General features: G+C 37.9%; 2 protein-coding genes across 2 annotated transcripts; one reads left to right on the top strand and one right to left on the bottom strand.

The window, feature by feature from the left end:
• Nucleotides 1-1,481: 1,481 nt before the first annotated feature.
• Nucleotides 1,482-7,786, bottom strand: LOC125646230 (uncharacterized). The gene is made up of 2 exons (XM_048872429.2): nucleotides 6,600-7,786; nucleotides 1,482-5,339 (listed from the first exon to the last, which is right to left on the bottom strand). The coding sequence occupies exons 1-2, from the start codon at nucleotides 7,557-7,559 to the stop codon at nucleotides 5,052-5,054; spliced, it is 1,248 nt and encodes a 415-aa protein (XP_048728386.1). The 5' UTR covers nucleotides 7,560-7,786; the 3' UTR covers nucleotides 1,482-5,051.
• A 298-nt stretch (nucleotides 7,787-8,084) lies between these two features.
• On the top strand, nucleotides 8,085-15,817 carry LOC125646231 (uncharacterized). Its single transcript, XM_048872430.2, has 2 exons — nucleotides 8,085-8,480; nucleotides 15,511-15,817. The coding sequence occupies exons 1-2, from the start codon at nucleotides 8,192-8,194 to the stop codon at nucleotides 15,615-15,617; spliced, it is 396 nt and encodes a 131-aa protein (XP_048728387.1). The 5' UTR covers nucleotides 8,085-8,191; the 3' UTR covers nucleotides 15,618-15,817.
• Nucleotides 15,818-18,124: the final 2,307 nt, after the last annotated feature.

The raw sequence follows: 18,124 nt of genomic DNA, 5'->3' as shown, positions 1-18,124 counted from the left end.
TGTTCTGCGTATAGTCAGTTTTTAAATCGAGGCAAGCTACTGACAAACAAGTTGATGGTACAGGGGTTTCAACAGTCTCGATTGAAGTCAGCATTTCGCAAACTCTATGGTCGTTATAACGATCTAGTTCGTCAATACAACCTATTATAGGGTCAAATGCTGTCTGACGTGTTTCATACCGATTGTTAAGCCGTTCTTGGCACACTGGTTTTGACTACGGATAACTCCGTTTACCTGATCAGGATATAGGGCTCACGGAGGGTGTGACCGGTCGACAGGGATTGCTTACTCCTCCTAGGCACCTGGTCCCACCTCTGGTGTGTCCAGGGGTCCGTGTTTGCACAACTATCTGCTTTGTATTGCTTGTAGGAGCTATGAGATTGATCAATGTTCGTTATCTTCACCTTTCATCTCTTATAACGGAGGATGCATGCAGGACACCTTGATACATCACTGATTACATCCCGTCTTGATTATGGAAATGCACCTCTTTATGATGTTAATTCAGCATCCTTGCAGAAGTTACAGAAACTTCAAAACACTGCTGCCAGGCTAGTCACACGTTCACGGAAACATGAGCACATAACACCAATTCTCCTCTTGCTTCACTGGTCACCTGTGACAAACGAAATATAAAATTCTGTTGTATACTTTCAAGGCTCTACGTGGATTAGCTCCAACATATATCCAGGAACTATAGTTCAAGTCTACCATCCTCAGCGAACATTTCGTTCTGTAGCCACGCACTCCTACTAAACGTTACGTGGCGAAAGACGGTTTGATGTTTCTTCATCAACTTTATGGAACTGCCTCCCGTTGGACCTTCGTGTCGTTCATTAGCTGTTTTTCAAAACAAACTTAAAACATATCTGTTTAAACTTGCATTTAATCTGTAATTCGGTCTTTACGTATACAGTTATCTAAAAAAAAAACAAAAAAAAAAAACCCCCAGTTTTAGTATTATTTTATGACCTTTTCTATGAATTTATTGTTCTTCATTTTAGTTTGTTTTTATCCTTTAGGTGTGGCACACAGACGGGTTCCATCGCCGGCGGTCATATACATGTAGCTTGGTAGAGCACCTGACTAGAAATTCAGGGGGCGCGTGTTCGAATCCTGGGCCCATATTCACAAAATATCTTACGACTAAGCTAAAAAACAAAAACCAAGTCTGTCTGATAACGAAATAGCGATCACAAGGTCAGTTAGTATGTATTAAAGTTTTATAAACCATGGATGTACTTTACATACTAATTAAGATTGTCTACAAGAAATGAAAAATAAGAAAATTACAGTCTTAGTCTGGTCTGGTCTTTTAAAATTTTCTCTCTTTACAAAATTTCACTGTACATCATTCGGTGGAACGACACAGTCACATGCAACATTCCTCTCGCCCAATGAAAAACACACTAAGCTGCACAGCCGAGATGTAGCTCAACTGGAACCGTCTTCACAGTTTGAAGGAAAACACAAACACTCACTTGAGATTATGACGTCATTATTAAGTAAAACATACATCATATACGTCAACAGCCTGTAAACAAAAAAAAATATCGCAGAGTCGTAAGAATTTGGACAATTTGGACATTTTTGTCGTGTGTATTTGAAACAGAAATTGATGAATTCATTGGAAATGCAGTTTATGTAGTTATCAGTCAGATTGATAGGGTTATAGTTCGTGGTTTTATGTTACATGTACGCCTATAAGAAATTTACACAGTACTTGTGTATTTCTATTTCAGTTCACTTACTCTTCATTGGAAAATAATAATAAAAAAAAATACTTCGAGTCAGATGCACCATATATAGACTCTAGCATATACAGTGGCGGATCTAGAAGAGGGGAGGGGTGGGGGGCTTACGGAGATTACATCCCCTTTTTTGATGAATATTATAAACAAAAATGGTCATTGTTTGCTATTTTGGAGTTTTCCCACCCCCATCCTTTTTGTTTGGGCAACTTGGATCGCATCCTCCTTTGAAAATTTTCTGGATCCGCCACTAATATATACTTTTGAAAATTTTGTCTGTGAGGTTGGTGTCTAAGAATCATAAATCTCAACCTACATGTGGTACTATTACTTTAAATAAAAAGTTAAACTGAAATCAGAACAAGAGGACCATGGGCTACATTGCTCACCTCAGTCACCTTGACCCTTATCTGAAGACTTTCCATATATATATCTGCATGTGTAAAACCGTAGTCCCTATTGTGACCCCAACCTACCCCTGGAGGACATGATTTTTACAAATTTGAATCTGCACTATGTCAGAAAGCTTTCATGTAAATGTCAGCTCTTCTGGCCCATTGGTTCTTGAAAGGAAGTTTTTTAAAGATTTTCTCTTTTTATTCCCATGCAAAATTTTGTTCCCCTCTTGTGACCCCAACCTACTCCCGGGGGCCACGATTTGAACAAGCTTAAATCTGCATTTTGTCAGGAAGCTTTCATGTAAACCTTATCTTTTTGGCTCGATCACTGTTCTTGAGAAGATTTTTTAAAGATTTTCCCTATATAATTCTATGTAAACCTTTGATCCCATATTGTGGCTCCAACCTACCCCCGGGGCTCATGATTTGAACAAACTTGAATCTGCACTATGTCAGAAACCTTTCATGTAAATGTCAACTTCTTTGGCCCAATGCTTCTTGAGAAGAAGATTTTCTCTATATATTTCTATTTAAAACTTTGATCCCCTATTGTGGCCCCACCCGACCCCCGGGGCCATGATTTGAACAAACTTTAATCTGCACTATGTCAGGAAGCTTTCATGTAAATGTCAGCTCTTCTGGCCCATTGGTTCTTGAGAAGAAGATTTTCTCTATTTATTCCCATGCAAAAATTTGATCCCCTATTGTAACCCCAACCTACTCCCGGGGGCCATGATTTGATCAAACTTGAATCTGCACTATGTCAGGAAGCTTTTATGTAAATGTTAACTCCTCTGGCCCAGTGGTTCTTAAGAAGATTTTTAAATGACCCTACCCTAATTTTGCAAATTTTGTGATTATCTCCATTTGAAGGGGGCATGGCCCTTCATTTGAACAAACTTGAAAGCCCTTTACCCAAGGATGCTTTTGGTCAAGTTTGGTTGAAATTGGTCCAGCGGTTCTGGAGAAGAAGATGAAAATGTGAAAAGTTTACTACGCCGACAAATTTTGATCAGAAAAGCTCACTTGAGCCTTTGGCTCAGGTGAGCTAAAAATGAAATGTAGGACAGGAAAGAAATTGCGTATTGTTGCATACAGTGATTCGACAGACAATGAACACTAAAAATTTATAAACAATTCCCGGTTTTCACAGTTGTAAAAGCTGACTAGATTTAAGCACCATTAGAATTTTATATACGTACAACATAAACAAGTTAAAGAACTCTTGTACACACGTAAAATCCACCATGTTGGAGGAACCAATACAGAGAAAGAGCTGGACAGGCATGGTAAACAAAGTCTGTCCCATCCCCTCTCAGTTAGTATACATCAAACAATGACTTAGCATAACAATCAAAATAAAAGCCAATTAAGATCTACCTTCATAGAATCTTGTAGATTAAAAATAATTTGTAGAAGAATAAAAGTAAATAGGGGATAGAGGATAATTTGCAGTTTATCAAAATGAAGTAATGGCAGTCCCACCCTATTTAATCACATCCCATTTGGGAACAATCTTCTCGACCCCCTCGTGATGACTTTCTGAGGGGCGGATCCACTCAACCCCCTTGTGATGACTTTCTGAGGGGCGGATCTACTCAACCCCCTCATGATGACTTTCTGAGGGGCGGATCCACTCAACCTCCTTGTGATGACTTTCTGAGGGGCAGATCCACTCAACCCCCATGTGATGACTTTCTGAGGGGCGGATCCACTCAACCCCCTCGTGATGACTTTCTGAGGGGAGATCCACTCAACCCTCTCGTGATGACTTTCTGAGGGGCAGATCCACTCAACCCCCTCGTGATGACTTTCTGAGGGGCGGATCCAAACTGAAACACAGACTGGTCACCAAATTCTTACAATAACATTTATCCATTTACATAAATATCAATATATATCAAGTAAATGCCCACGAAAGAACACAGTCTAAAACTGACTGGCTCTGTGACTAATTTCACCTGTATACTATATAACAGGTATTTGCAACAGGTGAGAATATAAACCTCTATACATGGCATGTCTATATTCTGAAAATCACAACCCTTAGAGCCGCTTGTTACATAGTTTGTTTCACAAGTGAACTCTGAAGTGGATCTGGGAATATAAACCTGATTAAATATTGTATATTGCACTTAATATTTAAAGGAAACAAACAGTTTCACAATCCATTTCTGGTACATTCATACAAAACCACAAGCAACAAGCTCGCTTGAAAAATTTTTTTCAAGCAAGCTTGGTGACTATGTACAAAATATCTACATGTATTTACTACTTACATCTATATAATATAGACATCTTTATACAAAACATCTACATGTATTTACTACTTACATCTACATGTATATAAAGTAGGCTTCTCTATACAAAACATCTACATACATTTACTCACATCCTTAGTTCCCTATATTAATCATCAGTACTGTATCTAACATCATGGGGAGCCAAGTCTGATTCACTCATTACATCTACATATGTACGTATAGTCAACCTAGGTCTATTCAATATTTGTGGGACTTCTTAATCACTGGAAAAATATATATTATAATTCAAAAATTTGTACTGCAAAGATTCGTATTTCTGTTCCTCCAATATGTCATGTGAAGTGAGAGGGACTCATGCACAATAGCGCACCAACATCGCATCACTTGTAAGCCCAAGTCATCTATCAATTGAAAGTCATTTTCACCCATCAAATATAGACTTCCCTAAAATTTTCTTCCCACACAAATATATACATATTCATGTAATTATAAACATAATAAAACTCAAATTAATACAAAGATTAATTAATTGATTAAATGCCACCTAAAATAGATTTAAACATCATCTATACATATATTTGTATGAATATTTTAATCGATGCGGTTGCCATGGGCACCTGACTCAGATTCGTCGTCTCTCAGGAGAGTCCTATCCGAGTGTGACCAGGTTTTGCAAGTAAGAATTTGACAATATTGGCTGGAAGGGGTAGTTTGTGGACATCCCTGAAACTAACAAGGTGAAGGATGGCCCTGCGACAGAGATACTGCAGATTGAAGCGGCAAATGGGCAGTTTGAAGGTCATGACCTTCCGACTGTAGGAACAGTTCCTCATCACTGCAATAGAAGCTTCGCTGGGACTAAAGTGTGGGAAAACTTGGAGGTTGACGACTTCTGAAACAGGCCAATAGCAGCCCTTCACATCAACCTAAAACAAATAAATAACAGAAAATTATCCAATAGCAGCCCTTCACATCAACCTAAAAAAATAAATAACAGAAAATTATCCAATGGTAGCCCTTCACATCGATCTGTCACGAATATACAACAGAAAATTATCCAATAGCAGCCCTTCACATCAACCTGTCACAAATATACAACAGAAAATTATCCAATAGCAGCCCTTCATATCAACCTGTCACAAATATACAACAGAAAATTATCCAATAGCAGCCCTTCACATCAACCTGTCACAAATATACAACAGGAAATTATCCAATAGCAGCCCTTCACATCGACCTGTCACGAATATACAACAGAAAATTATCCAATAGCAGCCCTTCATATCAACCTGTCACAAATATACAACAGAAAATTATCCAATAGGAGCCCTTCACATCAACCTGCCGCGAATATACAACAGAAAATTATCCAATATCAACCCTTCACATCAACTTGCCATGAATATACAACAGAAAATCATTCAATAGCAGCCCTTCACATCAACCTAAAAGAAATAAATAACAGACAGTTATCCAATAGCAGCCCTTCACATCAACCTCCTGTGAATATACAACAGAAAATTATCCAATAGCAGCCCTTCACATCAACATAAAACAAATAAATAAGAGAAATTTATCCAATAGCAGCCCTTCACATCAACCTGTCACAAATAAATAAGAGACAATTATCCAATAGCTGCCCTTCACATCAACCTGTCACAAATATATTTATTATATAATAATAATGATTGGTTTTATATAGCCCCTTATCCAGCGTATGATGCTCAAAGCGCTTTACAATTATCAATGTACATTATTACCCTGGCAGACCTTATATCAATCTATAACTTTCTCAGCCTCCTAGGAAGCATACAGTGCAAGCTGCCATTATAAGCACTAGAGCACTAACATTCTAACAATATCTTTCACTGTCTATAGCCAGGTACCCCTTTTACACTTGGGTGGAGTGAGGAAATTCATGTAAAGTGCCTTTCCCAAGGACACAACGTCAGCCCTGCCGCGGCCAGGACTCGAACCCACGACCTTTCGGTCGAGAGTCTGACGGCCTAACCACTCGGCCACCGACATTATATAACAGTTAGAGAATTATCTCATAGTAAATATACAACAGAACTTTAGAAAATTATCTTAGTGACAGTCCAGGACTGCTATCAGAATAGTACTTACTTTCATTGATATAGTAAAGGTGTGATAGTCCAGGACTGCTATCACAGTGTAGTGCTTACCTTCATCAATATACTAAAGGTGTGATAGTCTAGGACTACTATCACGTTGACATTGTACTCTTTACCATGGACTGGGGACACACATCTAAGGGCCACAAAATCTCCCAGTGGGCTGGATTTCATCTGTTGGATTCCTGTGGGGAGGTCTAAGTTCTGCACACTTTGGACGACCTCCCAAGTGTCTGTTCTCCTGATTTCTATCGTTTTGTGAAAAGCAACTAAGGCCAGATTGTCCCCCGCGATACTATTGTAACACATGACGTGCGCCCGCAGTGTAGGGGGAACCACACTCACCTCCATGTTTACATACATACTTTTCATACACACATTTTCCAGAATATAGTTATCAGGCAAGGACACAATGCGAGTCAAGTTATCTGGCCTCATAAGAATTTGTTTCTTACATGGAGATATGTAACATTCGTACCACCGCCTGCAGTGATAAAAGATAAGAAAATGTCCCACTATCTCATTGGTTCCTATATCTATAAGGTAGAATCTCGGAGATAGGTAGTACCGATTGGTGTTTATCTGCACCACCACCAGGTTGTCATGGTAACCAATCACACTGCATTCTCGCCGGTTTCTGTTATGACTTGATCGCTGAAACCATTGAGGGTCTTCAAAATCCGGTATTGGGACACGGGGCAGTTTGTAGTTGGACATAAAACACCTGCGTTTTTCCACGATGATTAGTTCAAACTTTGACTTGAAACTAGGGATGAGATACCGCCCCTCTGTGTTGTCAGGTTTAACAAGAACCCCATGTCGAAGTCGGGACTCTCGACAAGTTGTGAAGTCGGCGTAATCCGTAAATCCCCCAAAGTTCCTCTGGGATTTGATCCACTTGCCGTAGGGAACTGTCTGAATCAGTGCACAGCTAGAATGATCCAAGATCTTTCCCCAGTGTTCATGCTTGTTGTGACTGAGGTTGTATTTAGTGCTGTTTGAATTTCCCATTAGTCTTGTACACTTGCTGGTCACGGTTGATTGAACGAGTGGAATAGTGTCATGTTTAATGCTAAACACGGCACTATCTGCGTAAACCTATTTCATCTTCTATGCCATTGTCACAGTGGATCTGCGTTTGTTGTCAAAAACAGCTGATCAACAAGAATGGCAGGGCACGTGGTTTCCGATGATTATATCATGTTGTAAGCCTAAAGACAAGGCAGAAAATGACAACCAAAGATTAAAACTTATCTTTCCTTGGAAATTATAAAACGGGATTAACTAGTCGGATTCATTAACTTCAGTGTTTTTCACTTTTTTCTTTGTCACAGTCAATCAATAATATTTACATCGAAGTTACACAGACGCCTTATTTGGTCAGTGAAACGTTTGAACCTTGCCATTACATAAAAATTTATCGCTTATATGATAAATGCAACTTAATCAAATTTGAATGATTCTAACTATCATAAACGTCGATATATTTGAGCTTAGCTATCTGAAACAAAGAAATTGAGAGTTTTTGAAAAAATGGTTCTTTTTGATAGTGATTTTCTTTATTGTTTGTGCCAAACATCGGGTTTGATATTCCCTATAAGATAGCCGATAAAAATTCATGACCTTAGTGGATCTGTATCATCATGGCGAGGCGATACAACCCGTCCCGTTTTGGTATAAGTAGGGGAGACGGATTGCCACCAGAGCCTTATTTCAGAAACGTCCCATCAGCAACAAAAATTCCAGATGAAGAGTATAACCGTATGCTGATGCAAACTTACAACAAAACGGAGGAAGCTACGAAAGATTTTCACAGACATTTGGTGAACAAATTAGATTATCTGAACTCTGTAAGAACTCTCAAGCACAAGAAAAACCTGTGGTACAATCGGAGATATGCTGGGGGATTTACACTGTTTGCTTTTGGAATTTGTATCCTTTTTTATCGTCCACATGATTATCGAGTAAATTCGGGTTAAATGTGTATTGCGTAAGCGCGTCAAAAGAGTTACTGTTGCTTTGAAATGTTGCTTCCGTAAGACATCGATTCATTGCTCTAGTTTAAGTTCTAGGACCAATTATGAGTTCACATTTCCAGCTAAATGAACCTCTAGGTCTAATCTTAAATAGATTCAGTCCCAGCCCAGTCATTTGTACCACAGGCACTTGTTTCTGTAAATGACTTATGACCTTTGTATACTAATAACAACACAAGGTACCTAGCTTCAAATGACACAGAATGGCACCCCCTGAGAATGTCGGCCTTTTGATCTTCCAGGGAATATGCGATGCAAATGTATTTACTACCGTTGTATTGTACAATCATTCAACCTAAAAACCATGTATGACATGACTGCATTCGTTGCCTCTTATCGCCGAAAACTGCAACAAAACATGGATTTTCCGTTTTATACCACGAAGTGCTATGTACTGATACCGCACAAAATGAAAATTGTATATTCGTTGTGTTGAAAAATAAAGCCTCATTGTTTAATTATCACAATAAATTGATACGATGTTTATTACCAAAAGATCTTGAACATATTGCTTTGTTAACAAAATAAAAATTTTGAATTGAAGATGCTGTACGCTATTTTTAGTTACTCAAAAAAACCAAAGCTGTTCGTACGTTTCGGGAATTTACATGTCATCAGAAGATAGAATCTAAGACTTCCCGAGTGGAGATTTAAAAATATTTTCGTGTCGGAATCATTTCTGATGAAGATAATAATGAAATTATGACTTGCTGTAAATACAACTTCGTTAACTAGTATGAGAAATAGTTCTGCCAATTGCATGTTTCATGCAGATCTATGGAAAGTCAAAGAAAATACAGATAAAAGATTATTTGGAAGTATGCCAAATAGAGCAAGGAAAGTTTTTTAGTGATGTAAAGTAAAGTAAATTTTATTTAAAGTCGGCACTATATACATTCAACATGTCAAACACAAGCTCTGTAGAGCTTTTTAACCGACTGATGTGTTATTGACTTTGTGGTATGTATTGATGTGACAAGTACCTGTTGTTAGATTGAAGTTTTATGAAACCCACCATAAGTACCAAGAACGCTGCAGGCACATATCAATGTTTTTCGGAGGCGTCTGGCCAACCCTTTTAATTGACGATGAACATTAACTGTTATTTTCATGCATGCAAATGTTCAAAGATATATTGCGAGAATGGCCCCTCCACTATTTTTTATAGTACTATGTAGTAGTGAATGAGAAGATACCAATGCATGTAAGCTTGAAAGTTATGAATTGAAGCCCTGGAGCAAAGAATGACTCCCCCCCTCCCAGTCTGAGGGGAAAAAATTGAGACAGCAATGACGAACACTATAACACCCCCCCCCCCCAACCCCCAACCCCCCCCCCCCCCCCCCCCCCACCCATGTACACACTAATTAAGGTTCTGAATATCATGACTATTATATTTTTATCATTGTCTGTCAGGAAATTTAAACAAGCCATGTGCAACTTCCAACTTCTCCGGCGAACCCCCTCCCCCGCATCCCTAATATTACGGATCTGTGCCGATATGGAAAAATTCACAGGCATCTGAAGTATGGACACCCTCCCCCCTTCTGATTTTTTTGGGGCGGCGATTATTTCTCCGAAATGTGTGGATTCCCCTTCTATTCCACCCTAATTTCGATTTATGTAATCGTTTACAAACATGCTTTTTTGTAAGCCTTATACTTACCTTATACTGTTTATAATAAGTATATTCTATTATACCAGTCCACAATCTCTAAATCTTGTGAAAAGCGTGAAACGACTACATCAATCGAAATTGGGTTGAGAGAGACAAAGAATCCAAACATTTTAGAGGAATTGTCACCGCAAAAAAATCAGAAGGGGGGGGGGTTATATATAGTTATCAGGTGTCTGTGGGAAAAAATATGGGGGAATGGAGTCCCCTTTATTTTTTGTAGCATTTCCCCCTTAATGTTAGTAACTAAATTATATGAAATAAGATCAATTGTGATTAATGGTCACCATTAAAATCATCCTTTTGCCTGTTATTTTTAATTCATCTATGATGCTCTATCTTTCTATAAATAACTTTAAAGAATTCCAAACGTAATTTTAGAAGAGCGTGCTAGCCAGTCAAAATCGCCCACGTATTCTGCGCGGTATCAGTACATAGCACTTCGTGGTATAAAACGGAAAATCCATTTTTTGTTGCAGTTTTCGGCGATAAAAAGCAATGAATGCAGTCATGTCATACATGGTTGTTGGGTTGAATGATTGTACAATACAACGGTAGTAAATACATTTGCATCGCATATTCCCTGGAGGCTCAACATGCTGACATTCTCAGGGGGTGCCATTCTGTGTCACTTGAAGCTAGGTACCTTGTGTTGTTTTTAGTATACAGAGGTCATAAGTCATTTACAGAAACAAGTGCCTGTGATTTGTACAGTAAATAAGTGTAACAGACAATGTTTAATCATGTGTGACAATAATGATACCCAGCGAGTCCTTGTTGCGCCTGGAGATACATAGGGCAAGGACTAGTTTCCTCCACTGCTCCCTGTCTTATGCCCTCTCTAATTTCCTCCAAGTTGGGTCCATCTCCTTATCTCAGCTTTTACGGTTGGTTTCCAGATGCTTCCTCTTGCCTTCTTGAGAAAATAATGATGCATTTTCAGTATTCATTTCCTACCAGCTTTAATCTATTTATTTGTACTGAAATGCATACACATATATTATTTTTGTCTTTCAACATAGTGATGGTGTGGGTATCAGGGCAACTCGCCCTCAAGACAACTCGCCCCCTCTTCGGGACAACTCGTCCCCTTCATATCATACATATTAAACAAGTTAGTGTTTGGTATAGGGAGAATATGAGCTTGGTCTACAGCTGATGTATAATTATCAATAATCTGCGTCTCTTGTTAAATCTAATTGTTTGATTTCCCCCAAGCTGTTATAAATTTACTTCAAACGTTATGAGGTACTCATCATCAGAGTTCTTTACTCTTTGAAATCGCCACGTTAAAAGAATCACCCTGGGTAAAAAGAATCGGTAAAGCAAAGCCGTTATAAAATTTCTAAAATGGGAATTTTATTATTTTTTAACGGGAATTAGGTGAGAAACGTATTAAAATATAATTACATGTATCAGAATATTCATGCTTTACCTTTACACTTATGTATACTATATCGATAAAAAAAAACCCACTCACACTCTCCCCCCCCCCCCCAAAAAAAAACCCCAAAATTTTCTCAGTATTGGAGACATGTAATCAATTACCTGAAGATCAGTAAATATAATTTTCCTTGCCAATTGATTTATGAAAAATATAACTTTCTGAAATGCAGTAATTAAATCTGTGTATAATTCTATTAGAATTTACCATTCGTGTTAAAGTATGAAATAAAAAGACGTATCTTTATAGGGTTAAAAGTGTAAATAACACACACACACAAAATAAAAATAAAATGTGATAATATATTTATATATAATATTGGGGGCGAGTTGTCTCAAGAGAAGGGGGCGAATTGTCTTGAGGGCGAGTTGTCCTGCATTCGTCGAGTGCATATCATACTCGAATCATAGATGAAAAGCATGACTGCACTAATCTCACAGTCGATATTGATTATGCAGTGTTCAGACCACTGGTCTATGCCAAAACAAGATAACATAGACCTCTTCAAATTGGCATAGACCATAACATTGAGAAAAAAAAACCCACACAAATTCAAAACATTTTCATTTATTTCAAATATACTTAGAAAGCATATTTTATTTCCATTTCAATATCCTCCTTTCCTCATAACATTTATCAGACGTCGGCTGACCATGCAAGGTCCTTTGGGATAACTTTATTGCTCTAAATCTAGAAACTGGCATAGACAATTTGGTCCATCTTAATTACAATTGGCATAGACCAGTGTCATTTGACATAGACTCGGTCTATGGTTAATTTCGAACACTGGATTATGGGTGGTAGCGGTACATGCCTATACGGCCTCTATTTGTGAATCTAATGAGTCCAACAGTTGCTACTCAATGAAAAGTATCATGTGAAATGTAGGCCTACTTTCAAGCATGTAAACAGGTTTTTTAACATTACGTCTCATAAAATAAATGTTCTTTATGTCCGAATTTCTACGTACAGAAACATACATATATGAACAGGACTAAAAACATTACCTCTTTGACATCGTCATCAACCACGGGTTATTGTTTCACCCATTGTTTGTAAAGATGTCTTCATTGTCTTGTTGATGGAGGTGTCACAAGAAAAGACTCGCAAAAACAAACACATTGCTGAGTGTTTAATGGATTAAGTCATTATCACTGGTGTAAAGAATATCCCACAGTCACTATCACTGATAGAATATCCCACAGTCACTATCACTGATAGAATGTCCCACAGTCATTATCACTGATAGAATATCCCACAGTCATTATCACTGATAGAATATCACACAGTCACTATCACTGATAGAATATCCCACAGTCATTATCACTGATAGAATATCCCACAGTCATTATCACTGATAGAATATCACACAGTCACTATCACTGATGTAAAGAATATCCCACAGTCACTATCACTGATAGAATATCCCACAGTCACTATCACTGATAGAATATCCCACAGTCATTATCACTGATAGAATATCCCACAGTCACTATCACTGATAGAATATCCCACAGTCACTATCACTGATAGAATATCCCACAGTCACTATCACTGATAGAATATCCCACAGTCACTATCACTGATAGAATATTCCACAGTCACTATCACTGATAGAATATCCCACAGTCACTATCACTGATAGAATATCCCACAGTCATTATCACTGATAGAATATCCCACAGTCACTATCACTGATAGAATATCCCACAGTCACTATCACTGATAGAATATCCCACAGTCACTATCACTGATAGAATATCCCACAGTCACTATCACTGATAGAATATCCCACAGTCACTATCACTGATAGAATATCCCACAGTCACTATCACTGATAGAATATCCCACAGTCATTATCACTGATAGAATATCCCACAGTCACTATCACTGATAGAATATCCCACAGTCACTATCACTGATGTAAAGAATATCCCACAGTCACTATCACTGATAGAATATCACACAGTCACTATCACTGATAGAATGTCCCACAGTCATTATCACTGATAGAATATCCCACAGTCACTATCACTGATAGAATATCCCACAGTCACTATCACTGATGTAAAGAATATCCCACAGTCACTATCACTGATAGAATATCCCACAGTCACTATCACTGATAGAATATCCCACAGTCACTATCATTGATAGAAAATCCCACAGTCACTATCACTGATAGAATATCCCACAGTCACTATCACTGATAGAATATCCCACAGTCACTATCACTGGTGTAAAGAATATCCCACAGTCATTATCATTGATAGAATATCCCACAGTCACTATCACTGATAGAATATCCCACAGTCATTATCACTGATAGAATATCCCACAGTCACTATCACTGATAGAATATCCCACAGTCACTATCACTGATAGAATATCCCATAGTCACTATCACTGATAGAATATCCCACAGTCATTATCATTGATAGAATATCCCACAGTCACTATCACTGATAGAATATCCCACAGTCACTATCACTGATAGAATATCCCACAGTCACTATCACTGGTGTAAAGAATATCCCACAGTCACTATCACTGGTGTAAAGAATATCCCACAGTCACTATCACTGATAGAATATCCCACAGTCACTATCACTGATAGAATATCCCACAGTCACTATCACTGATGTAAAGAATATCCCACAGTCACTATCACTGATAGAATATCCCACAGTCACTATCACTGATAGAATATCCCACAGTCACTATCACTGATAGAATATCCCACAGTCACTATCACTGATAGAATATCCCACAGTCATTATCACTGATAGAATATCCCACAGTCACTATCACTGATAGAATATCCCACAGTCACTATCACTGATGTAAAGAATATCCCACAGTCACTATCACTGATAGAATATCACACAGTCACTATCACTGATAGAATGTCCCACAGTCATTATCACTGATAGAATATCCCACTGTCACTATCACTGATAGAATATCCCACAGTCACTATCACTGATGTAAAGAATATCCCACAGTCACTATCACTGATAGAATATCCCACAGTCACTATCACTGATAGAATATCCCACAGTCACTATCATTGATAGAAAATCCCACAGTCACTATCACTGATAGAATATCCCACAGTCACTATCACTGATAGAATATCCCACAGTCACTATCACTGGTGTAAAGAATATCCCACAGTCATTATCATTGATAGAATATCCCACAGTCACTATCACTGATAGAATATCCCACAGTCATTATCACTGATAGAATATCCCACAGTCACTATCACTGATAGAATATCCCACAGTCACTATCACTGATAGAATATCCCATAGTCACTATCACTGATAGAATATCCCACAGTCATTATCATTGATAGAATATCCCACAGTCACTATCACTGATAAAATATCCCACAGTCACTATCACTGATAGAATATCCCACAGTCACTATCACTGGTGTAAAGAATATCCCACAGTCACTATCACTGGTGTAAAGAATATCCCACAGTCACTATCACTGATAGAATATCCCACAGTCACTATCACTGATAGAATATCCCACAGTCACTATCACTGATAGAATATCCCACAGTCATTATCACTGATAGAATATCCCACAGTCATTATCACTGATAGAATATCCCACAGTCACTATCACTGATAGAATATCCCACAGTCATTATCACTGATAGAATATCCCACAGTCACTATCACTGATAGAATATCCCACAGTCATTATCATTGATAGAATATCCCTCAGTCTTTATCACTGGTACGATTTTTTGTTATCTATCATGTTATTTACCTTAAGCTTCTCCTCAGATCTTTACACAATGCATGCGATGAAACAGGAGGAATTCTTGGAGAAATTAGATGTAAATGTGACAAAAACAGACATTAACATAGCTAAAGGACAGCCAATAGCATAGTTCATGTGGAGGAATGGCATAGTTCATGTGGAGGAATGGCATAGTTCATGTGGAGGAATGGCATAGTGTGTTTGGATGAAGTATATAAACGGTGTGCGGAAAACTATATAGACAGACATGAAGTTACACAAAAAAGAGACTCTGTTTTACATTATGATAGTCTAATGGAATAGATGAAATAAATAACATTGAAAATGCAATTTCTGTGTAGTATTTTTTTTAGAGAAAAACGTTTCTGTTGTGAAGAATACATGTATATATTCAATTGTACGACTGTTCAGTCTTCCCCTTCGGAGTCCGATGTGTCGCTGGTGATGATTTGTACATTTTCTCCAAACATTTCACGCCGCAGGCCTGCAATAGTGTAGGCTTTCATGTGAGCATAGTCGTAGTACATGTTGATGAGACCCTCTAAAACGGCAAGTCGCAGCCTTATGCTGTACCTGAAGGAACGATGGTTTTCCACCCAGGCCTGGTTGTACCTGAACTGCAAGTCACCCATCCTTTCGTTGAGGTGAACAATCTGCTCGCAGGCTTTTTTAAAACGTCGCTCGCTGTCCATCAGATAGTATAATTGCTTGTCCGAGGTCTTGCTGTCGGGACTCATAACTTGCGTATCACTCATCTTGGTACGTGTAATTTAGCAGCAGCAGTAGTGGTATAGTTCAGATTTGTAATGTCCTTGTCTGTTGCGCGACCTCCTTTATATATAGCGCACAGTGGCACTGTCAATTGAGAAACTCGTTTCATAATTTCACAATGCCACACGAGTCGCCTGAATAAACAGGTTATCGTCCGTCTCCAACTGCTTTGTCAGGTGCCATGATTTCCCGACTTGGACTGACCGTCAATACACCGTTAGTTGCGATATCACTGTCACTCATAATTTTGTGCAGTGAATTATCATGTAAGCACGTGTAAATGCTAGTCTGTGTGCAATTTACGAGTGCTAATTCGATTCCTTACAACATCAATGAATTGATATATTTATGTGTATATTTTCATTGCACTGATTTCATCTTTGATTAATTGATAATTCTAGTATTATTCTCGGTTCTATTTAATTTTTCTGGAAGTTCTTAAAAAGATCTTGTACTTCTTGAAAATGCTTCAAGTTCTTTAAAGTAAGATATTTTAAATAAAGTGAGAATTTCATTGTCATGAAGTGCCATTCACAGCGCACAAATGGGTTTGAAAAAAATGAAAAAGATATATACAATGTAAAACATATTCTGATTTAAGGTCATTCGTACTTCTAAGGCATAATAACAGGAGTCAGAGACTTTTTAATGGGAAAGGAAGATCAAACATTAGAATATCTGATATAGCCATATTGAAGTGTGTGATATCGTCATGTTAAGGTGTGTGATACCGTCATGTGAAGGTGTGTGATATTATGATGTTAAGGTGTGTGATACTATCATGTTAAGGTGTGTGATACTATCATGTTAAGGTGTGTGATACCGTCATGTTAAGGTGTGTGATACCATCATGTTAAGGTGTGTGATACCGTCATGTTAAGGTGTGTGATTCTGTCATGTTAAGGTGTGTGATACCGTCATGTTAAGGTGTGTGATACCGTCATGTTTAGGTGTGTGATACCGTCATGTTTAGGTGTGTGATACCGTCATGTTAAGGTGTGTGATACCGTCTTGTGAAGGTGTGTGATATTATGATGTTAAGGTGTGTGATACTATCATGTTAATTAAGTTGTGATATGACGGTGATTTTTCAACATCTTTCAAATTGGGAAAAATTGTCAACATTTGATAAAATAGGAAAAACGTAGACATTATTGTAAACATGCTAAATATATCATATCAAACAAGAAATCAAACACAAATTGATGTCATTCTTCTTTTATTTTACATATTTAACTTTCTTTTCTTTAAACTCTTAAAATTTTCAACTATTCTTTCTAAATCATCTAATTTAAAATTGATGCATCTTTGTCATGTTGTACATAAACTATATTCAAATTGAACTTATTTTTAAACAAATATGTTTTTCACCAGTTTTTATTATTGGGAAAAGTGTAAGTTAAATTGGGGGGGAAAATTGGTAATTTTTGGGAGGGGAAAGGGACTATATTCAGACCTAAAATGGATCTAAAAAATCATTGTATGACCATGTTAAGGTGTGTGATATGGCCATATAAAGGTGTGTGATATGGCCATATAAAGGTGTGTGATATGGCCATATTAAGGTGTTCGATATGGCCATATTAAGGTGTGTGATATGGCCATGTTAGGGTGTGTGATATGGCCATATTAAGGTGTGTGATATGGCCATATTAAGGTGTGTGATATGGCCATGTTAAGTGTGTGATATGGCCATGTTAAGGTGTGTGATATGACCATGTTAAGGTGTGTGATATGGCCATGTTAAGTGTGTGATATCGCCATGTTATGTGTGTGATATGGCCATGTTAAGTTGTGTGATATGGCCATGTTAAGGTGTGTGATATGGCCATGTTAAGTGTGTGATATGGCCATGTTAAGTGTGTG

The sequence above is a fragment of the Ostrea edulis genome, chromosome 6 (genome assembly GCF_947568905.1).
Source record: "Ostrea edulis chromosome 6, xbOstEdul1.1, whole genome shotgun sequence".
Lineage (NCBI taxonomy): Eukaryota > Metazoa > Mollusca > Bivalvia > Ostreida > Ostreidae > Ostrea > Ostrea edulis.
This window is presented reverse-complemented; position numbering and strand designations above follow the sequence as displayed.